The 24,770-nt window shown below is 38.9% G+C and overlaps 1 protein-coding gene across 2 annotated transcripts in view; it reads left to right on the top strand.

Moving 5' to 3' along the window:
- Positions 1 to 24,770, top strand: part of PDE4D (phosphodiesterase 4D) — a 207,584-nt gene that overhangs the window by 166,444 nt on the left and 16,370 nt on the right. Inside the window, exons 1-2 of one of the 2 annotated variants that reach the window (XM_063454050.1) lie at positions 15,422 to 15,486; positions 21,127 to 21,220. In XM_063454050.1, coding sequence (XP_063310120.1) covers positions 15,439 to 15,486; positions 21,127 to 21,220 — 142 coding nt within the window. In that variant the 5' untranslated portion in view covers positions 15,422 to 15,438. Of the gene's footprint in view, positions 1 to 15,421; positions 15,487 to 21,126; positions 21,221 to 24,770 lie in introns of those variants that run through there. The other variant, XM_063454049.1, reaches the window with a different exon arrangement.

Genomic DNA, 24,770 nt, shown 5'->3' with positions numbered 1-24,770 from the left:
TTGGGCATCTGCCGCCAGCGGCGGGCGGTCTTCCTGCGGGGTGGGCGACGCTGTGGAGGCTTTCTCCTTTGGGCCCTCAGCCTGGGTAGGAAAGTAGGAGCGATAGGATTGGTAGTTGTGCCCAGGAATAGTTGCTCCGTCTCCAGCCCAGCTCTTGTCTTTTCCCTCTCCACTTGGACCGGCTTCAGGGCCATGCGCTTTTCCAAAGATGCCCAGAAGCGTTGGAAACTTTGTTCGATTCGGGTGAGTATGCACTCCACCGCAGTGTTGTTGTCTCCACCATGTGGTATGGATGTAGGGGGCGACGTAGGCCCTTCCCCCATCTTGTTAGGGACTTCGCTTGTAGTGGAGATGCTGTGTTGAGCTACCGGAGGCCATGGAGGTGTTCGTGTGAGGCCATCGGGGACCGGGATAACCCCCACCGGTCCAGAGGGGGGGTGACAGGGCCAGTGAGACAACCCATCCGGGACCAGACGCTCTGTAATCGAGTGAGGCGGCGGCCGTCCGCCTCACCCCTCGCTTCAGTAGGCCGCAAGCCCCGGGCGCATAGTCTCCCCGCTGGGGTGCACATCGTTCAGATCTGAGGTCAGCAGATTAGGCAGTGGATCGTCGTTTGTTAACTGGCAGGTTTTCCAGTGAAGTTAGGCAGGTTTTCCGCTTAGTTATAGCTGGTTAGGTGAGAACAGGCAGGAGCTCATCAGACTTGCGACCGACCAGCATGGCGGTCCGGCCCCGCCCCCGCATTGTTCTTTTAATGACTTATTCAAGTTGGGAACTTATTGTGTGTTAATTAAGTAAAGCTGTGATGCAGTTTGCAAGGTGTGAAAATGTGACACCACAACGTAATTATTGAGTGATGGAGTAATAATTAGTTATGTAATCACCTGCTGCATTTGATCTCCTTGTTTAGGTTTATCTGTGAGATGTCATAATCTGGGATTAGTGACGTTCTTGTGCCTGTTGCTGTTTCATATAAGTCTGTTTTTCAGACCTGTTCTCTGGATTTAACCAACAGCCGGTAATGAGGTGCTCTATTTGCTAGCTCTCACATTTCTTAATGAAAATAACTGGGTCAGTGCGTGACTTACCTTAAGGCAGGATTAAAGAACATCCATATATGCCATGGATGCAGTGCCTTCCACAAAGGGTGAAAATAGCAGAAAATGTAGAAAATATTTTCAGATTTTTTTTTTTCTATTTCTAAAAGAACACTCCAAAAGTTCCTGAACCACTACAGCTCACAGTAGTTATGGTGCCAGGCGTATCCTGGCATCCGCACACGATAAGTAGTCAAACTGTTTGAGAATAGTTTGACAACTTACCTGGGATCTGCTGGGTACCCAGCACCTTGTATCCAGCTGGAAGCTTCTGCGCTAAGCTAAACTGTGCAGTGAGACGCTCATTAGCTGAGAGCGCTCAGAGGATAAACTGGCACATAGTGGTTATGGTGTTCTGAGTGTTTATTTAAAGCTACTGTAGCTATTTTTTTCAAGGTATGTGTGCTCTGTGTGTATGAATAAAACAGATTTGTATCTATGTGTTTGTGTGTGTGTGTGTGTGTGTGTGTTTATGAACCACCATTCTCAAAGGATCCATGGTTCATGCTCTCCTAATGTCTAAGATGTACCTCTTATAAAACCCTTGTGGTATGTGGTAATGGCTGAGACCAACTAGTATACAAGTGCCCCCTAGATGTGCAAGACATAACCACATGTTGTGAAAGCTCTTGAAAATCAAGACAAAAAAGTATATTATATGCTAAATATTCTACCTGTTATGTCAAAAACTTTCAAAACACAGACAAAATCACTTTATTTGGCTTCCTAGCCACTACAAGAGATTACAGACTAAAGATCCCATGATTCCTTGAAATCAAGATGGCTGAACAATTGAGTAAATGTATTCAGCCAACATCTGAAATTAGCATTGTGTACATTTTAGTAGATGGTAGTTACAAACACAAGAATGTAAAACATATACTTTACAAAGGTTTTATTATATATTTGTACAATATTGAACATGTTTTATGGGACAATAACGACTTTGAGGGACTTTGGCAACATTTTAATGTGTTCCAAGAGTGCAGATTGACTGTGTTGGCATGCAAAGCATCATGACAGTTGAGGTTCTACAGCTTCTGGGACTCTACCTTTTGGACACCTCTGCTCAGCTTGAGAAAAATATGTACGGTTCTCAAGCTGGTTACAAATGGGGAGGTACTGATTCCGAGAGAAGCGGAAGCTTAATGGCTTTTAAGAGAAGACTTTGGGGTAAGCATCATTCTGATTAAATAGTTATGGTGCACAGAGGTTCCCTTGAAACTGGTTCATTAAGCTGTAGTTGTGATTTATTTAATTCTTTCTTTTTGTGATTAGTGTTCCTTTCTGAGGCAGAGTATTCTGTTATGTTACTCTGTTCATTCTGCTTGTGTCACTGTATCCTAAATAGCTGAAGGGATACTATAACATAAAGAATACATGCTTGTATTCCCAACAATATAGTGTTCCTTTAATTTTGTACTTGGGTTCAACGGGTGGCAAGTGTGTTTAATGAAGTTAAAACTCACTCACAGAACTTCTCTTGACAGCCACTAATAGAAATTGTCATCATTCATATGACCCTTGTTCTAGAATACAAAACCATGGTCTCTTTTCAGATGGTTGAAAACTTGACATTAGCAGAATCTTTCAAAACATTCTACTTCACATTCATAGGATTTTCCTCCGATATCAGTCTCCAGCAAATGACTGCTGATTACACTGGGGAGAACTTGGTCTACATTTGTTTCAATTTTCAATAGTTGCACATAAGACAAGTTGAAGTTTCAAACAGACTTTAAAGGAACACTATAGGTTCAAGCACACAAACTTGTATTCCAGACCCAATAGTTAAAACCACAATCTAGCCCCCTTTTCCCCCTCTTGAACATGTTTTATGGGACAATAACGACTTTGAGGGACTTTGACAACATTTTAATGTGTTCCAAGAGTGCAGATTGACTGTGTTGGCGCTATGTGTGGCACCAAGACAGTTGGGCAGTATGTTCTAAGGGGAGAATAGAGTTGATAATGAAAAATGTGTGGAGCACCTCACAAATCTGTATCAGATGTGAGCTATTGGTGAATTTGTTGGATAGCAGTTAATTGGTAGAGGTTTATTGTCAATAATTTAAAGCAGGGGTGCACAATGGGTACATTCCCAAATGTTGTAGAAGTACTTCCCATGAGGCTTTGCATGCCTTTAGAATGCCTTTGGAATGACAAAGCATCATGGGATCTACCTATTGCGCAGCCCTTACTTAAAGTATACTTACTGTTCAGATGCAGTAAAAGTTTCAGATTTGTTGGTGCTGCAGACTTCAGAGGAGCGTGAAATATATCAAAATTTAATTATATGAATTTGTTGTCAATATTGAAAAAAGTATTTCAAAGAATCTTTAGTGCCTCATTTTATTAGAAACCTTCCAAATAATGCAGTGTATTTTTTGAGTGTTATTGTCTTGTTTTTGAACACTAGAGGGCACACCATACCAACAGCAAAGTAGCAAAAACCTGTACGTCATCTAGAAAGCTCCGACTTCTCCCTGGAAGGAAATAGTGACTGCCCAGACATGTTTTTGATTTCAGGTTGCAATTTCATAGCAAGAATATGTGATATTGTCACTGTGGTTATGTGAATTAGCTGTTGGTAATTGGTTTCAAAAGCACTGGATATTTTTACTGCTTAAAGTATATTTTTAGTGAAAAAAAAAAAAAAACCTCCTGTATTTGAACATTTGTCACATGCAGAGAGATGAAATATCGATCCACCCACCGTGTGTCTGTATGTGTTTTTAATACAATGTTAAACCAAAAATCTGCACACCAGTCAAGCCATAAGACTTGCTTTTCCCACAGAAATCACAAATCTGCAGTGATGTTACTACCGCAAAGGATTCTGGGTGGGCATATACAAATTAGTTTAACAAAGAATCACATGTTTCAAAGCTGTTGTATACAGCAAACACAAATGCAAAGGAACCCAAATGGAATGAGGCAAAAATTTGATTCTTTGTTAGTTTGCTAGTTTGCGTATATGCCCACCCCGAATCCTTTGCGGTAGTAACAGCAGATTTGGGATTTCTGTGGGAATAGTAAGTCTTATGGTTTGACCAGTGTGCAGATTTTTGTTTAACATTGTATTAACTATCCACACTAGTGATGTCCCGAACGGTTCGCTGGCGAATAGTTCCTGGCGCACATCGCTTGTTCGCCACGGACGGCGAACATATGCGATGTTCGGTCCGCCCCCTATTCGTCATCATTGAGTAAACTTTGAACCTTTACCTCACAGTCAGCAGACACATTCCAGCCAATCAGCAGCAGACCCTCCCTCCCAGACCCTCCCACCTTCTAGACAGCGTACAATTTAGATTAATTCTGAAGCTGCATTCATTATTATTTTTTTTTGTATTTTTTTTTGTGTTTGTGTTTATTATACATTATCCTCCCATAGCCAGTAACCTGTGTTTATTATGCATTATCCCCCCATAGCCAGTAACCTGTGTTTATTATGCATTATCCCCCCACAGCCAGTAACCTGTGTTTATTATGCATTATCCCCCCACAACCAGTAACCTGTGTTTATTATACATTATCCCCCATAGCCAGTAACCTGTGTTTATTATACATTATCCCCCCATAGCCAGTAACCTGTGTTTATTATGCATTATCCCCCCACAGCCAGTAACCTGTGTTTATTATACATTATCATCCCATAACCAGTAACCTGTGTTTATTATACATTATCCTCCCCATAGCCAGTAACCTGTGTTTATTATACACTATCCCCCATAGTCATTTATTGTTGGACCTAGGCAGCATGATGTCTTAGGCCGGCCCAGAGAGTGAGTGAGTGAATAATATAATATATATGTTCAGAAACATATTGGTAATATATGTAAATCGGGTTCATGCAAAGAGGGTGGAAAGGTATTAAAGAAAAACACACTCATTGCATCAAATTTACAAAGCCAAACTTTTAAAAGCTTTCCTCATTTATTTCTCGGGATGAGGAATATATCGGTTGTAGACTGAGGATTTCCATCTGCCCAATCTTTTAGTAATATGCACTGGAGTGTCAGTGTTGAAGGAGACCGAAGCTGCCCCTATTCTAAATGAAAGACCCGAGACATGGATACAACCCAATCTTAGGAGTAGTGTTCTGATGTAGAAGATGAATTTAGCCATAGTCAGAGGGATTCGGTGAGAGTAGTGGTGAAATGTGTGTGGCATGACTGAGTGTGGGTAAGTAAGAGTCAAGTATTTTAACTGGGCACTAGTTCTAGGTGGGATAAAGTGGTATAGCGGATGGATGAGTAGTTTGGTTCGTTTTAGAGGTTTGTAGAGAAAGTATATAGTGATCATGATTTTTAGCGATATCCAATATTTTTAAGGTGGTCTCAAACAAACATAAAATGCTATATAAAATTTGTGGGAATATCGAATAGTCGTGTACAGTAAATCAGAGAGGGCTCAGAATATCGAACCATCGATCGGTAACCTGGATGAAGTAGGGGGGTCTATCTGTTTTATTAAATACGCGGTAATATGCTTTTAATGGGATAGGACGTTAGGAAAGGTGTGTGATTGTGATAAGTGGTTGTGGCTGTATTTACCTTATCCTGGGACCGACCTGGTTCCTAAGCTTGAGCCGTGCGTGGCTGGATCACTCCTGCCTCCACACGAGCCGCATGCGGCTTGATCTCCTCTTCTGACTTAGCCGCGTGCACTGACCGCAGTGATCGGTCATGTGGCCCGCCTGGCACTAGGAGCACGGCTCGAGTCACGAGCTCGCTCTTAAAGGGGCAGTGGGAGCCAAAAGTTGATTCAGGCTCCCATTGGCCCACGTCATTCCAGCACCCCCACACATGAATGTTTTGGGGGCGTAGGCATGACGTGGGCCAATCAAATGTTAAAGGATATTTAAACTTCCCTAGCCCTATCTACTTTGTCCTATCGTGGTTTCTGTGTCAGTACCCTTTAGTGCGTTCCTTGATCTATTTTGTTTATTTTGGTATTGGCTTTGTTCTTGACTCTGAATTTATCTTTAACCCTTTCCTGTCTTGTTTGCCCGTGTGACTGATTACCATCTACCTGACAGCTATTAAGCATGTCGGGTCGGTCAGGTAGGAGCAACATTGCTTGGTCATCCCCTTCTGGGGTGAAATTCGCTTGTTGATAGCTGCTTAAAGTGAGATATTGAGGGAGCTCACACGAAGTGCGTCTTTCCTCCATGACAGCTAGGCCCCGCCCCCCGGAAGCTGCATTCTTAGTGAGATGAGGGACAGTGTAGCTGCTGCTGATTTTAATAGGGAAATCGATAGCTAGGCTAGTGTATTCAGTGTCCACTACAGTCCTGAAGGACTCATCTGATCTCTGCTGTAAGGACAGCACCCCAAAAAGCCCTTTTTAGGGCTAGAACATCAGTCTGCTTTTTTTTCTTCTTTTTTCCTGTGTAATCTAATTGCAGTTGCCTGCCTGCCAGCGTGTGTGTCAGGCTCACAGCGTATACTGTGCCCACTTGCCCAGTGCCACCACTCATATCTGGTGTCACAATAGCTTGCATTTGACTTTTTTGACTGTAATATAATAGCAGTCAGTTTCCTTCACACGTGTGCGTTTCAGGGCCTGCCAGAGCACAGTGTCACACCAGTGCAACTCATATCTGGTGTAACAGTAGTGTACATAAAAAAAAAAACTAGAAATTTGACCCTTGGTGTTGTACGTGGCTGGGTGGAGGAAGAGACCTTCAATGACATCAGTGAGGACAAGGAGCGGGACATGGCTAGCTTGGTATCCAACCTTGTGCAAATGGGGAGTTTGCGGTTGTGCAAATGGACTGTTTGCGGTTGTTTGCGGTGCGTTAAACTGAGAGTTTGGTCTGTCACTGTGAAGCGGGCGTAACCCTTACACTACCTGATCGATACAACATCATACCTGATATTTTAAAGCACGTTATTCCAAACAATTTAGGAATGTTAGGTGATTTATGCCCTTTATGGATTAAAACCAGACTCTGCATCAACTATGTAATTTTCCATGGTAGTTTTGCCATGGATCCCTCTCCGGCATGCCACAGTCCAGGGGTTAGTCCCCTTGAAACAACTTTTCCATTACTATTGTGGCCAGAAAGAGTCCCTGTGGGTTGTAAAATTTGCCTGCCTATTGAAGTATGTGGCGGTTCGCCGGGTTCGCCCGTTCGCGAACGTTTGCGGAAGTTCGCGTTCGCCGTTTGCGAACGGAAAATTTTAAGTTCGCAACATCACTAATCCACACACTTCAGGTGGAAGGGGTTTTCAATCACAATTTATTCCCCACAATAACCTTTTTGTTTTTTTTATTGAGATATATATATATATATATATATATATATATATATATCACAAGATCCAACACACTCACCTATCCACTAAACAGCAACTTCAATGTTGACAGATTTTATTAGGTTTTTTTTTTTTTAAAACACCTAATCTAGGCAAAAATAATGGTGGTTTAGTAACATTATATGATTGCATAAGCCTGCCACAACGTCAGTGTACCCCATCTTTGGCAGGTCCTACTCTAACAGACTAATGTTTACTCTTATGAGATTAACCCACTTACTTGGGGGGGGGGCAAAAATTCCATCTGGGGCTCTCTGCAGTACAAGGCTAAATAGGGCCCTGGGATGAGGCACCTGTGACAGGGAGGGGTGCAAAACCAAGGGGTGTATATATATATATATATATTTTATTTCTTCCTAATACACGCTTCCCTTTATGTGTTTTATATTACGTGATATTTTTAAGCTAGGATCACTGGGGCGACAAGGTATTTTAATAATGCGACAGAACCAGGACATAACTAATGGCAAGATGTTGCGAAAAGTAGAATTCCACAGGCGTCACAATGTGACATGACTAAGGTCTCTAAGCTGAAGCGTTGTATCTTTTTTTTGTCCTCTTTGATCTCCAATAAAAAAACAACTTTTTCCTTCACCCTTCATTGTGATGCCTGTGGAACTCTACTTCTTGTTGTTCCTGGTGGGCTGCGGAGGCCCCTCCACAGATCTTCAATGTAAACTTACTGGTGTGCAGCACTCCTTTGACTTGATGCATTAATAGTGTAGCAACTTCAGCTGCTGCGATTAATTCACCTTGATAGAGACCTGGATTAAAATGGTGCCAGCTGCCACTCATGGGTGCAGTCTCCCTCATCTCTGGCACACTTGGGCATGCACTGCAAGGACCCTTATTTCAAGGGTCCTTCCAGTGCACAGTGGAAACCTGTACATTGTTGACCACTGCGTTTCCCATTGTGGGAAATAATCACTTGGGTGATGTCACTATCTATGCCTTTTAGGGATAGACAATGTAGTCTGGCTAGTGAAATGAATAGCAGATCATATTTTAGATCCTATATTGCACAGTGGGTGATGTCATCAGTCTTCATAATGTATGAGTTTGGCAGACACTGTGTCGTACAAGGTTTGCCCTAATATCTGGGTAGTATTTGGACAGTGACACGAGTTTTGTTTTGTCCATATTCTTTAGCTCTTTGGACTTAACAATTTCCAAACTGATAAAATGCAGGTCACCTCCATATTTAGGTGCTCTTACTTGTTTAATATGTTGTTAATCTTGAGAAACTATGCAGATCATGTTCAATTTCTACAGGTTTCTCTTAAAATAAATATACTCACAAGCTCTTAAGCTGACAGTTTGCATTTTTTTCTCTCCATATTTTTAAGGCTATTCACGCATATTAAAAAAAGAAAAAGAAAAAACAGATTATCACATCTGTGTCGAATATAATTCTGCAACTAGAGCAGGGGTTCTCAACCTTGTCCTCAAGGACCCCCTACCAGTCCAGGGTATAGGGATTACCTGGGTGTGTCTAAGGTGTTTAGAAAAAGAAAAAAAAAAAAACACCTTAGAGTCTAAGGTGTTTTTTCCCCCCCTTTTTCTAAACCCCTTAGACACACCCAGGTAATCCCCAAATCCTGGACTGGTAGAGGGTCCTGAGGACTGGGTTGAGAACCCCTGAACTAGAGAGACCATTCTTTATCAAACTATATTTTTTCTTTTTGGGTTGTTTTTGTGTTTAGTAAGCATACATTTGCATTTAGTATAATTCACCACTATCCTCATGCTTTACGATTTTATTAATAAATTTGCTTAAACACATACTCTAAACCGCAAAACAACTTTAGCTAAATGAAGTAGCTTTGGAGTACAGATCATGTCTCGCTGCTAGACTCTGCCATTTAGTGGTTAAACCACTTTGTTTATGCAGCCGTAGCTAGACCATCCCTAGCTGTGACTCACACAGCCTCCATGAAAAAATAGGTTTTATTTTCAAACTGAACTTACAGCACAGAATATTTAGTTAAGTTCCTATCTTCTGCTTGGTAAACTGAACTTGAATCACCCACAGGGGACTTCCTTTGGCTGCATCAGGCAATTGACAGCAGAAAATAAGAAATTATAATGCGCTTCTTTCAGGAAGTGTGTAGGGAGGCAGTGTCACAAAAAGATGAGGTGTGGCCAGGTCTACATAAAAAAAGTGATTTCACTCCTGAATGGCACAGAAATCGGCAGTGAGACTGCAGGGACATGATCTATACAACACAGCCAATTAATTAAGCTAAAGTTGTTTTAATGCTTTGTTTTCCCTTGAACTATGAACATTTCAAGAATTCCATATTAATTATTTTGTCAGTAAACTGACTTTACTTTAAATTATTTTAATACTATGAAAACCTTCTCCTCTGACTAAGATTAATTTTCTCAGTAGTGCCTTCTTTTCATCAAATGCTATAATAGGCCATTTTTCCCCAGAAAAAAAGAACCAAAGTGTGGAAAATGGCATTTTCGTTAAATTTAACAATGCCTTTTTTTTGTGTAGTTTTTACGAACAGAAATAGAATGATCACTGGCCATGCTTTTACCTTGGGTAATGAGGAGTCATTTGGATGGAACTATCTCATTTCAATCCAATTGCATGGACCGTTTTTCCAAGCCTGCTTTTTTTTTTTTTTTTGAATCTCTGTTTAAAAATTGGGTCAAATCATCTGAAAAATGTCTTAACTTCAGGCTTACATTTTGTCACTCGGTAACACGACAGAAATTCAAGAGTTCTTTTGGACGAGATGTTGGTTTTCTACAAAACTAGGTCAGTCGTGACCATTGTAATAGAGGTGTGTGAAGTATATTGATAACAAGGATTCTATAATCATAATAATACAATTATTATTATCTCAGAAATGTATCAATTATAATTATAAGATCATTTCTAAAGAACAAAGACCGGGTAGCATCACACGGCTCAGAAGCTCTCAGCAGAAACCATACATAAATATTAAGTGCATATTATTTAGTTAGCAATTACATCCATTTGAAAATTGCCGGATTCCATTGGGCTCAATTTGGTCAGCATTCTGTTGTCAGTGAGTACAGTGGACCACTTTTAACCCCTTAAGGACCAAACTTCTGGAATAAAAGGGAATCGTGACATGTCACACATGTCATGTGTCCTTAAGGGGTTAAGGTTCTTCATTAAATGGAGAATTGCTTAGGATTCAAAGTGACATTTATTTTTAGACCAAACTAGAAATATTCTCCAAGTTTGCCAATTTTTCTGTTTGGCTGCTTTGGCGAAATATGTAAATTAAAAAGGGTGGGAAGGAACATTTTGGATTCTGCCAATTTCGGAACCGTGGGACTGTATATTGGGAGTTATTGCTGCTTATTAAAGTCTACAGTGGTTTGCTTGGGTTTTTAGGTGTTGCTACCAGAAGTGTGTAATATGTGTGTGTGTGATTATTCATATTAATAAATATTTTTTACAAAATATTATTTTTAATATTTTGTCCCACAATTCTCCTTAAAATGTATTTTATTATTTATGCATTGTTTTTGCAAAATTATTTTCTCTTTTAAAGGGACACTATAGTCACCTGAACAACTTTAGCTTAATGAAGCAGTTTTGGTGTATAGAACATGCCCCTGCAGCCTCACTGCTCAATTCTCTGCCATTTAGGAGTTAAATCCCTTTGTTTATGAACCCTAGTTACACCTCCCTGCATGTGACTTGCACAGCCTTCCTGTAAAGAGAGCCCTATTTTGGCTTTCTTTATTGCAAGTTCTGTTTAATTAAGATTGTCTTATCCCCTGCTATGTTAATAGCTTGCTAGACCCTGCAAGAGCCTCCTGTATGTGATTCAAGTTAAATTTAGAGATTGAGATCCAATTATTTAAGGTAAATTACATCTGTTTGAAAGTGAAACCAGGTTTTTTTTTTTTATGCAGGCTCTGTCAATCATAGCCAGGGGAGGTGTGGCTAGGGCTGCATAAACAGAAACAAAGTGATTTAACTCCTAAATGACAGTGAATTGAGCAGTGAAATTGCAGGGGAATGAGCTATACACTAAAACTGCTTTATTTAGCTAAAGTAATTTAAGTGACTATGGTGTTCCTTTAATATAAATATTACCGCAGTTAGAAATGTCACTTTGGTACCTGACAATGACACTAGGATTCAGGCCGTAGAAATACAAAATATTGGTAACACATAGAATAAGTCGCCTCTGTGCAGAGCTCGTAAATCAGTATGGCAGCTCTTAAGTCTTGGGAATCGAAGTGGTTTTGTTCTAGTCAATTAATAGTGGCAACAATATAGCAATAGAGTACCATCCCACGTTTCACACCTGTCTTCTGAACTTGGTCATAGTCCATGTGAAGGACTGGAGGTGAAACAATATATGTATAGTATGTGTTTGTAAGAAATGCATGATTCAACAGAATCTGTAACTTGAGCTCAATGAAATGATGGCGGCATGAGCCCTAGAAAATATCAGAATGAACTGCAATCAATTTTTAAAAGAGGAGGGAAAAGCATATTTTATCCAATTGTCTAAAATTATACTGTAAATCTCTCGCTTAAGAGAATGTTTTGCCTGTCTTTTTGTGCTGCTGATTAATTCCAAATCGAAAAATAGGGGCAATCGCCAACTCACGTGTTGAACAGTAGTGTACAGGAGAGCAAGAGGTTTTGTAAGGGTTATTCTCATGCCGTACAAATATCTGGATCGATAAAGAGGAAGGGGAACATGCTTATTGTGATGTCCAAAACTGAGGGGTGGGCGTTGGGTGCCGGGGAGCCCTGCTTAGTGGAAACCAGAAGGACTGTACCCATAGCCTCCTTGTACAATCACCACACCATAAACTGTAGTGGTTATGGTGTTTGAAGCACCTTTATAAGCAAAAAAAATTGATAGAATGAAACATACCATAGGCCCTACACACAACTACAATATTACTATAATGCTAATGCTCCTAGGATCGCTGATTCTTCCTATGACTTTATTGACCTGTCAGAATTGAGGAGAATTCTGTAATCTTGTGATTTGGTTTGTATTTATGAGTTGGTAATGTAGATCAGGTATCTGTCTTCCTATCAGAACTATTCTCAGTTAAGTGTGCAGTATAGTTCCTGCCAGTCCATTATTTGTAATATATTTTTGATATGTTTGATCATCTTTACATTCTATAACCATTCTGCAAATTTGCTATTGCGAACCATACATGAAGCTGTCAAGTTTACATATAAACACCTTTTTATTTATTTATTTTATTTAAAAGGAAAAGTGGTGATTTAGTTAAATTTATTCATGATGTTTATCATACTTAACCTGAAACTACATCACAGTTCTCCAGTGTTAGATTCAACTTGATTAAATTAGTTTGTTAGACTAATTGCTAAAAAATCAGGAATTAATCTATATATTGAAACTTTCCAGCTATATATAGTCTTCTATTATTTCTATTTTATTTCTTTCATTAATCAAATGTCTCCTGTAGTTCTATATTTGATTAGTTTGTCCCACTTTCTTTTTTACCTGCTAGAGCTTGGTAATCCATATATATTGAATTAAAGGTACTTTCCAATCGGTAACACATCTTTTTTTAATTATGGTACACAGAGATTCCCTGTCAATGTCTACCTACAATCATTTGATTATAATTGCAGAGACTAGCTGCTGTCTCTTGCAAGCACTGTGCACTAAACCATAATTGGGACTGTCCATAAACTGATGGCAACCCCAGCATGAACAGATATTAGTCCACAGAGTCCAGAATGAGAGGCTCATGATTGGTAGAGCCTCTTCCTGCTCCATCCAGAGCTCACTTCTGCTTATCTACACAAGTACAACTACTGCAGACACTTTTATTTTTAATGTATTCCGAAATGGAGTCTCTTCCATCCTAAAGTATACTTTTTAATTGCTGGCTTTGGAAGGGTTAAGATGGCTCTATGCCGCTGCTGTCAGCCTTCAGTATGGGCCCATATTTAGTTGTTCCTTGACCATAGCTGCAAGCTTCCTCAAGGCACCTGTCAAGTGTGTACAGCTGATTGGCGTGCTTGACAGAAATCATGACTCAAATTCTTGGTGTTTCCATACAGTGAGCAAATATGGCCGTGTTATTTGACATAGAAAGGGATACGGATCAATCCTCTTGTGTTATCAGGTTATTAATTATATCCTCAATCTGTCTCTCTGTGGTTTGACACATCTCTTTATAGGCCTATTTCCATCAGTGAGAAAATCTACTTTGCTATATACGGATAGATCAACATCTATCTAGTTATATACCCATATTTGTTTATCAACCTTTTTGTGTATTTACCTACCTACCTATTTTGGTTCAAGTAACAAGTATAGTTTATTAAGAATTACTGTTTATTCTGCCAGTGGAGGTAGAAATGGCTGATAACATCACAGGATTAATGGAGACCTGGATTGTGTATAATGTAATCCTGAAAAGCAAACCCACAAATTCAGTCGATTTTCTAAATGGCAGAATAGATGTTCCAGGTGCTTCCCCTATGCTTTACATGACTATAATATGTACCATAAAGGCCCAATAAACATTTGTGTGAACCAGAGTTTAAATCTGTACCATGGTTATTAATATACAGAAAAAAAATACAACCGGTTACAATTCTTGTTAAAGGTACTGTTCTACTTTCTTTTCTGACACTGTAACCTTTCTCTGTATTGTATCTAAGCATCCACAAGTGGAGCTCTGCGTAGCACAGCTATTATCATTAATTGAAATAATCTCCTACAAACCCAAGATCAGGTTTTTTTTTTGCACTGAAGTCAAATAATTGGCTTAATAAAATGAGGTCCGGTTACCGACTGTTCCATCTTTGCTCAGCTGCCTCCTTATTATAATGTGCAGCTGTTTCTAATTTATTCTATTATTTTTATTAACCCTTGGAAATCAATCCTGTGTAATGAATAAAATTGGGCCTTAAGATGATAAGGAAAAATGGCAGTGTAAAAGGCACTATTTTAACCCTTTGAATGCCAAGGAAGCACAAAGCAATTTGTCTGTCACCCTTTCCCTAACAACCCTGTTTGTTTATATGTTTGTCTGTTATATAAGGGCTGCTTATTAACCATAGGTTCACCATGGTTGGAGTTTGCCACTTTTGAGGGCAGTCTTTCCTGTTTGGCTTGCTGTGCATCATGGTAAATGTAGTCCACTAGCTGCATGCCAGTTGGTTAGCCATCACTGCCATAGACCATGCAGCATGCTGTTTTTCACAGCTCAGCAATCTTCCAGGCTGTGTTTTCCTTTGTCCTTGCTTATACATAGTATCCATTGAAAAGTGAAATCCAGCAAATCACTGAAAGGTCTGTGACAGCAGGAGCCCAGGGCTGGCTCATCGTACAGCTTTGAGGCAATTCAGCAACGAGCAAGAATGGAGACAGATAAAGGTGTGCTAATTAATCTTCTGTGTGCAAGGCTGGTAGGGCAGGGATTCCATTACTAAATGCAATTTATAAAACAAAGCTCTGTACCTAGGAGATTTACTATCTGTGGCGAATCAGTAAATCCCTTACATAATGTTTTAACTCTCAGACGTTCACTGCCTTGGCACTGGCATTTTGATTGGCTTTCTGATAAGATTTGTGGGCTGGCCTTCCAAACACTGTATGGCTTTCCTTGAAGGTGTCTGTGTGATTGCTGTTGGCAGTGCAGGTTTTCTCCAGTAGCTAAGCATCGTGGTGTACATTGTTCATTGCATCCTGGGGCTCAGGACAAAATGCAGATCCCCAGCATTCAGGATTTCTATTCATCTATTGGAGTTTCTTCATCCTTGCTTACTGTGGGCTATCCCATTCCCTTGGATTTTTACAAATGGTACTCATACAGTCTGAAGGCACCCCATGGGATTTTCATTCCAGAATACTTAATGTGCACCTAAAGCCATTTATTGTAGAAAAATAGCAGGAATTTCGGACGCAAACTGAGATATTTATTTATTTGTAATTATTATTTATTTTAATTTATTTTATTTTTTTTTTGCACACAACTTGGTGATTTGAGATCAATTATCTGTCAAGATGCCTGAAGCAAATTATTTACTTTCTGTGTCCTGGGGCTATATAAAGGTAAACAATCTTTCTCTGCAGTTGTGTATATGTACAGTGTAAATGCGGTGTCTCTGATGTATGTGGAACCTGCGTTGTGCAACGTTTCATTAAACCATTGCAGATCTGAATGCCTTCTTCTGGCTTCTATTGTTGTAACAGGTTTTTTTTTTTTCCATTTTTTTTATTCATTGGATCAGTGCTTACATTGTAATTATGGAGACATTTGAAAACTGTTATGTGAAAAATCTAAAAATAATAGATAATTACTTTGTGCTGCATGAGATGGTCCCTGAAAACTGGAAGATTGCATGTTTACATTCATATATATGCCAGACTGTTTATGGCTTCTGGATTTCCTCCTGGTTTATGAGTGATGTGCTTTTAAGTCGTGGGCTAGGCGTATTTGTTATCAGGTGCCCTGTGTGCTTGATGCCTACAGTATTGACAAAGGCTATATAGGTTAGGATGCAGCTCCGTTCCAACGACTCTTGGTATCATTAACACACATTGATTACACCTTCTATTCTTGGAAACATTGTAGATGCTCTGGATTGAAGTAGAAATACGATTTTCATCTGCTGTGGAAAAAAATACTGGTTACATAAGATTACAAAAGACATATGTTCCCAATCTATATACATTGTGTCTTTTTTTTTTTTTTTTTAAATATTTTTTTATTGCAGGATTCTGATGTCACTTTTGCAGAAATGTTCCAATTTTAAGGTGTAGATTGTTTAGGAGATAAACATAGGCGTCTGTGTGTGCGTGCTTTTTGTTTAGATTTTTTTATTTGTGTTTTTATTTTTTCCCCTTTTTGAATCAGAAAGCCCACGGAATTAATTAGGGTTTGGTCCACTGCATGGAAAATGGCTGCACAGTTGCTCATTAAGAAACAACTGGAGAATGGCATAGATAAGGCTATATACACACAGAGTAATTCGGAACCCCATTTAATTGATTTAACACTTTGTTAAAGTCCTGCTCTATCCACCTATTGGCACCCAAAGTAACGTTTCTCTTGGTCCATATACTATCCTCGGCTACAATTGAAATGCACATCTTTTCTGCACTAAGTATTATTTTTGTATAACTTAAAAGGCCTTTATTATTTCTTTCCCACCATATTTATGTCTAACATCCTTTTCACGATTACTCTTGATGCCCAATTTTTATTCTGGCAAATACCTTTTTATATTTGCCAGGATAAAAATATAGCATCAAGAGTAGTCGTGACAAGAGTGTTAGCTGGAAATATGGTGGGAATGAAATAATAAAGGCCTTCTTAGTTATACAAAAATATATATGATCTTGCTGTACCGTATACAGTGAGGGAATGCTTTGTAGCCCTGTGATATGTGAACTTGAAAAATGAGATAAGTAACCTGTCACAATGTAAGATTGATAACCATCTCGCTTCTCCTGCACTGTAACCTGCAATTTGCACATGTTCATTTCAAGCCTAAATAGGGGTTACTATACGACTGAGAGGGAAAGCTTAGAAGGAGAATAACATAATTGCATAATAGGATTTGTTTGTCTATAATAATATTCGTGCAACAATTGAAGCAGAACGTGGCAACTCTATCATTAGATTCACTCTTACACAATAGGTACTTGGAGTGTTACTGTATTTATTTTTTAATAGGGGTTTATTTATTTATATTGTGTGAATCATGCCGTCTGAAAGCCTAATAGTAAAACCAGTGGAAAAAGCCGAGGGATATACATCAATATTATGTTTACATAATAATCTAAAAATCACACAGACTGACATTTTTTGAGCATGACTTTTACTGTGTATGAATGTACCCTCTCTAATTTATCAGCAGTGTTTGGTTATTGTTGGTTGTTTTACCTGTGTAAATGCACACATGCGTGTTGTATGTTGTTTTTTCATGTCACATGGTCCCTCAGCCTGAGACCAGCACTAGTTGGTCAGATCTGGTTTCTGGTTACAAGTATTACAGACAGGGAATGCTGTCTGCTATGATTTCCTCACATCTCTCACCTGTCAGTGTGGCAAAGGGTGCCATAAATTGCTCCACCCCCAATAAATATATACCGGTATAATAAATTTTGAATTCTCTTTGCTTATATGTGTGTGCTTTTTATTGCTTTCCTTATGAAATCACAAACCCATTATAGAAAATTAATTGCAGCAAATGCATTTTCTTTCTTGGTGTCAGGATTTGCAAATGGCATTCTATCTAGATTTGCTGTAGTCTCTGATCTTTAATGCACTCCAAGCTTTTGTGATCACCACTCTTAGCCTGCTCTTGTGATTACGATGCCAAGAGTATGCTGGTCCTGTTTCGCCATTTTAGCAATTGTCTGCCCCCTAACTTGGGACCCCACTGGACTCCGAGGCTCCCTGATTGTCTGGGGACGTGAATCCTGAGCAGTGGTGGTTGACATTCATTGGCTGAAAGTGTCAGCTGACTGCTCTCATCCAATGACTGTCATTCTGTGCAATGAAAATAGCACAGAATTGACATTAGCAGGTCCGGGACTCTAATTCCACGTTGGCTTATGACACCCCAGTGACGCTGATAGAGGTAGAGGTACACCTCCAGCAGCAGATTGGTTAATCTCTGTAAGTACAGCATTTCAATGCGAAAAGCTGCACATACAGACTGCAGGTACCATTTCAATTCACTCAAGTGGTCATGATGACAGCTGTTGGAGATGCAGCAAAAAAATAAATTAAAATGATACAATATTTATTGGGGCAAAATACCCAAAAAGTAAATATGTTTACTAGAGTTAAAAATGTGTAAAAGGCAAACCAAAAAATCAAATGTGATGGGAATGTTCAAAAGTGGTGATTTTATTGTTTGTATTTCAGTGTTGTTTTTGCCGCCCTTTAGAGGTTGTTAAAAGCACCTTGCCATATCCAAGTGGGAATACATTCTCTTCCTCCTTTGTGCATTTAGCAGCCCCTATAGAGAATACAGGTCAGGCTGGTAAAATAATCTCCACAGCAGGATTGGACATACGTCATGGAAATATTATCTGAGCATGGAAATGGAAGGGAATATTACAATGCTATACAGGGGATAGGGGTGACTGAGTCAATTTCTTTCATTATAACCACACTGATTGCAAGCTAAAGATATTGTTCTCTGTACCCTCACCACAGTAGCATCGCAGAACGTGGAATTTAGGAGCTGTGAATGGGAAAATAGCCAAATCACTGTTAAAGGGTCACTCTAAGCACAGTGGGCTGTAGTGGTAATGATGCCAGGTGTACCCTGGCACGGTTCCCGGGTAAATGGGCAAAGATAGTAATGGTTCGCCTTCTTATGTGGGTCCACGCAGGCTTCTGAGGATCCTTGCTGCTGTGGTGACATACTTCTCGATTCTGCAAAAACTGGAAGCCAATCCATTCACCATTCACAGCTGAGAGTCTCAGCTAATTGCTGTCAGCCAATAATGGCACACTAAGCAAAACAAAATACATTTTAAAAATGCACAGAATTGACATTAGTTAGCCTGTAACACCCGTATGACTCTGCCAGAGGTTGAGTTACACATTCAGCATCCAATGGATGAAACACTGCACACACAGCTCCAGGCACAATGACTCCTATCACTGAACTAGTCATGGTGCTTGGATACCCCTTTAATGCCTTTTTTTTAAAGTTAAGGCATAATTAGACAACAGTAGCAGTGTGACCATATTTAGCAGTTTTCCTCATCCCTGGGGTTTCATTAAAGTCATTGCAGGGCTCAGTTAGTGTTAATCTCTACAGCCTTTTGAGAAAAGTCTTGGACCCTTGGGAGTTAAATGGCTTTTTAGTTGACGGAAATTGCAATATGACAAACCTATTTACTAAAACACCTAGTAATTGTGAGGAGTGGAAGTGACGGTGAATATTGAGTACGGTATTTTGTTCAATGAAAAAATTATAAATAGTATGATCAACACTGCAACATGTATAAGCTAACTTCTGCCCTGCCATTGTTCATTCTGTTTATTATAGCTGAAGCAATATTCAGCATTGTACCATTTATTAGTTTTAGTAGTTATATTTATTATTTTTCATGAATGAGACTGCTCACTCACCTCGCGTCCCAGAAACTCTACTGGCTAGGACATTTCAGCTACCTACTGTTCCCTTTTTTTTTTTTTTTTTTTTTTTTTTAAATACAACTCCAATATGATGTGAGCATTGGAGACCATAACAGAGGAACTGAAAAAGGTAAAAATGTAAACTCCATACAGGGATTCTTCTGGAATAACCTTCACACACTTTTCTAGTTAACAGAATTCTGATCAGTTCCAAGTTCTGCAATGTAAAGGTGTTCAGTGAGTTACATTGACATGACATGGACAGTAAGGGGTTGGAAGAATGTGATTAAAGACCTATCCTATGCTCCAAAACAAGGTTTTCATTTCCCTCAGATCTTACAGTACAGCGTGTTTCTATCTCCGGCTATGTTAACTGAACTTTAATCACACACAAGGCTCTTGCGGGCTCTAGCAGATAATTACCAGAGCAAGAGATACAAAATGTAAAAATAAACAGAATTTAAACCGATTACAGAATTAAACGGGCACTTATTTTTGTCCCATAAATTTTATTTTATTTTGTGGTGGGGGGGAGGCGGGTTTCAGCCTCCCCTCCAGAAAAACAATCTCAGTGTTTCTAAACTACTGCAAATAAATGTTCCAAGTGCCTCTATAGACGAGTCACTGCCTGCAATGCTTTCTTCTATTTACTGTCGATCCAGAACAAAGTGCTCTATTTGAACCCATTTTAAAAATCCAAATTTGTTTTTCTGATAGTCTTCTCACAGTTGCCCATGACTCCGTTTCATTCTTTCTTTCTCCTCAATATTTTATCCCTGCATGAAAGTCAGCACAAGCTGTTATGAATTTTATCATGACGACATTCATATGTACAGCTACTGCCAACTTTATATTCATTTGGGTGATACTTTCATCGTATTGTGAAGTGACAGTTAAAGGGACACTCCACACACCTAAAACACAATTGGCTCACAGAATTGCTATTTGTGTGAAGAGTGTCTTTTATTTTTAGTTATTTTTTTCATTTTACAAAATTGCAGATTTTAATAGAAATTGTCATTTTTATAAATTAACCTTATTATAACCCCATGGCAGACAAGTCTACATGCATGCTCTGGGTGTTCCCTTAGTCCTTTTTGTTTGAACTATTTCTACTGCTTCTGGGTTGTTTAGCTCAGAAGAGTTAAACTCATTAGGCTGCAGTTGCCCAGTGCAGTGCATTGAGTTGCATTTGGGAAGTGTGTGATTAGACAGCCATTCATTTGAGCTGTTGAGTGTTCTTTTAAAGCAAACATTCTGAAGGTTTAGTTAAAGATATGTTGTGATTAATAAAAGCACAGTTTTGCAGCAATGAGATGGATGATTCCAAAATGAGGGCATTAGAAATTTGCCCAAGAATTTAATATGGGCTCCTTAAGATTTAATTTACAAACCCTTGGTGGATCAGAGAGGCCAAAACAGTGCAGTATTTCAATGCAAGAACTTGCTTAATATAAAAAATTATCAAAATCTTAATATGTAAAAATAAACAAAAAATATATGTATTCTGTCCGATACTTTGTGTGTGTGTGTAATGTCCATTAGTCTTTGGTATACTTATTTATGTGTGTATATTTCTTTTACAGTTCAAAAGAATGCTCAACCGAGAGCTGACCCACTTATCAGAAATGAGCCGATCTGGCAATCAGGTCTCGGAATACATCTCCAACACCTTTTTAGGTAAGGATCTGTCTTTTTGTCAAATGAACCCTACCTGCTCATTGTGTAAAGGATCACGTGGTGGTAAGCTGGACAATTTAGCCTCCCACATGTCAGTTTGTTACATAAGCTGAGCTGGGACGTAGTCACTGAAGGCACATGTAGGTGATTATTCAGACTATTTTGAAGCTCATTCTGTTTTGCCTAATTGGCCTCACAGTTATCCCCAATGTATTGCTGTGTTTGCAGGTTGCTGTGCAGAGCCTTCATAACCAGGACATTAGATCCTTGTCACCAATTAACTGTTCCAGGTCCACAGGGATTTTTGAAAGCAGCTAACCACATTAGCTCAGTTCATCTTGATTGTATTTAGGAAGCAATTCATTATTATATTTGCTGTAACATTTTAAAAATAATTTAGTGTAGACAAATCTAAAAATGTGAAAACCCAAATCTGCCTTCTAAAGAGTCACAGAACGGGTTTCACATGTAGATTAACTTTTCCCAGTGATCCTTTGCTTTGCAAAAATTCTACTGTTTCTTTTGGTTTTGTCATTTTGGCAAAACCGATTTCATCTTTGACTCAAGGGAATCACAACTTGGACATCCGGCTTGTGGAAATCCTGGAGAAGAGCAGACCAAGTATATTCATGCAGCATTCCTGTATCAGAGCTGTGGGATAAGTCACATGTTAATGAAGTGGCGTGTCCAAAATTCCCACGTTTCAGTAAAACACTCCAGCACACACTTGCAATGGATGCACGGTTTATCGGTGTCACAAACAGGGCCCAAAACCAGCACAACAAAATTTAAGTCCACAGATCTTCCTTTAGCTTGGCTGAATGCAGCACTGTTCTGCTTTTTCTGGATCTCGTGCAAAATTAGTGAACTGTGTATCCCTTGTAGAGTCTGTTCGCTGTCGTTTTAAGACTTTAAGGGATTATTACAGTATATTAAGAATACATGCGTAATTTACTCTGACCACAAACAAATCAACGTTCCCTCCAAAAAGAAAAACTGCACCTCTAGAATTAGAGACTTTATCATATTTTTCTTTTATGAGCATTTGTACTACTTTGAAAACATATGGTACACTCTAGGTGTGTTTATGTAGTAGACACTCAAGCATTTCTCCTGATAATACGTGACAATTTGCATGTATACTATAATGTATGCATTAACGATATACTAGTGTTTTATAGCCCCTGACTCAGGATCCCCAATCGGCTCCTATATTATTTTAGTGGCTGTCTAGTAGTTGGAACAGGTATAAACTATCCATTAGAACCCTATGTAACTACACACAATGCAATTCTTACTGTAGCAGCCTTGCCTGATTCTACAGAGACCCTTCTGACACTGGGAAAAGCCTGATGAAGGTGTTTTGAAGAATGTACTTGTTATATATTCTATTTGAAGAGTGGGTCACTGATCTAATTTTAGAACTATTGAACGAGTTGCTATTCTGATGCCATGCACATAATCTGAATCCATCTCCAAAATGATTAAGAACCACTGGTCTAGAGAATGCACTGTATAACTATGAACAATGAATTGCTGACTTTCTAAATGAATTTTAAAGTATGAAGTATTAATACCCTGCCCTGTACACTTAGCCTAGTATGGATTGTATTCCCACAAAACTCCCAAAATGCAATGCAAAATATGCAAATGAGGACAAGTGGCATTGCCTCAGATATTTGTGTAAGCAACAGGCTACTATTAATATGTGTGTGTGTATGTATATATGTATGTATGTATGTATGTATGTATGTCCTGATGAAAGCTTGAGGGGATCAAGCTGAAACGTTGACTTTGTGATTTTCACTGAAGGTAAATAAAAGTTACATTTTAGATAAGTCCTTGGAGTGCTATCTTTTGCAATATATATATATTTCACCCCATCAGGGATGACATGTTTGTATGTCTAAACTGTTGCTTTTAAGGGAAATTAATAAATGCGAGTCTATATTTTCCATTATCCCAATGGAAGGCCAAGCCCAAGGCGATTATTATGCACACAATCTGTGGTGTCAGCCGGGATTTAGATCTTAGATTGTATGGTAATTATTTATACCAAGCTATGTAATTAGGTCGCCAACGCAGTACAGGTTTTTAGAATCTTCTCAAACTTACATATGTGGATTTTCTATAGCATGAAGAGCTATACCAATCTTTATAAAGGAACAACATATGAGATACCAAGAAACTGACATAGTAACTTATGTTTATGTGAGGAGTCACCTTTATTCACTAAATTGTAGGGAATTCAAAGCGAATTTGTTTTAGTCAATTTGTAAGCATAGGTGACTCCCTTACAAACTGACTATTTTAGGCTAAAATCTAAAATTCACTTTGAATTCCCTACAATTTGGGTAATAACATAGACATATTATCAGTAACAATGCTGAAATGTTGAGCTGCCTTTTTTTCAAGATATACGGTTTATCGTGTTTACTCACTCAACCATGATTTGACAACCTGATTGAGAAATGTAGAAAGGAGTCTAATTTTACATTTTAAGTTTGCAGTTCCGTTAAGAATTCACCACTGTGTACTGGGCAGCTAGCAAACCCATATTTGAGTGTATTGCACTGTTTTGTTTTTTCTTTTTATTTCTTCTGTGAAGATCCCTCCGATTGCATTCAGGAGGTTTCCTCATATAATAAATGTTTGATATAAATAGCAATATTCTGTTGTTATAAGAAAGATTCTTCCTTTTCTCTGTGTGGAGGTGACCCATTATTATTTATTTTTGCATGAATAGGCTTTGCTGTATAATCCCTTGTTCTTGTGCGTTGATGGCTAATGTTCTTTTTTGTTATTGGGAAACATGGGAAAAGCCCATGGAGCATAATGACCCAAGCGGAATCTGTCAGGCATTTTCCTGCCTCTGGCTGAGCTGCTCTGACAGTCCTGCTTAGGGTTTCCCATTCTGATTTGTCTGAAGTATTTGCGCCTGACTGAAAATGTAAATGTCCAGAGGGGAACAGCAGCCTACATCCTCTATCCTGTCCAGATGTTGCACCCAAGGAAAGAGGCTTCCCCTCCCCTACCCTTTCTGTGCTTTCACTGTTGTGTGGTACAATGGGGTCTATTCACTAAATGCTTGATGTTTCCTTCAGGATATTCTTACGCACTGTTAGATTGATTTGGGAGCTAGAGGCCCCTATCTCCTAAATTGATTTTTTTTTTTTTTTTTTTGCATTAGGCCATACATTTACTTGGCAGTTTCTGTATATTTAAGGTGTAGTAAGTGAAAAATAAATGTGTGTGTGTATATCTATGCAAAATAACCAAATTTCGTATCTGTTTTTTTTTTGGATTAACAACATTTTGGAATGACAAGCTTTTGAGAGATCCTCCCTTTATCAAGTTTTTCTAAATACTAATTTCATCTGTTCTTTTACGTCTCCATCACTGGGCGAATACAGCAAAGATTGTATCTCTTTCTCTCTCTCTCAAATACATTGTGTCTGTGTATATGTATTATAACTGTTACATATAACCAAATAATACAAATATTTACTACATTATACATTACCTCCGTGCTCTGTCTTTCACACTGTGG

Source organism: Pelobates fuscus, chromosome 5 (assembly GCF_036172605.1).
Source record: "Pelobates fuscus isolate aPelFus1 chromosome 5, aPelFus1.pri, whole genome shotgun sequence".
Classification (NCBI taxonomy): domain Eukaryota; kingdom Metazoa; phylum Chordata; class Amphibia; order Anura; family Pelobatidae; genus Pelobates; species Pelobates fuscus.
This window is presented reverse-complemented; position numbering and strand designations above follow the sequence as displayed.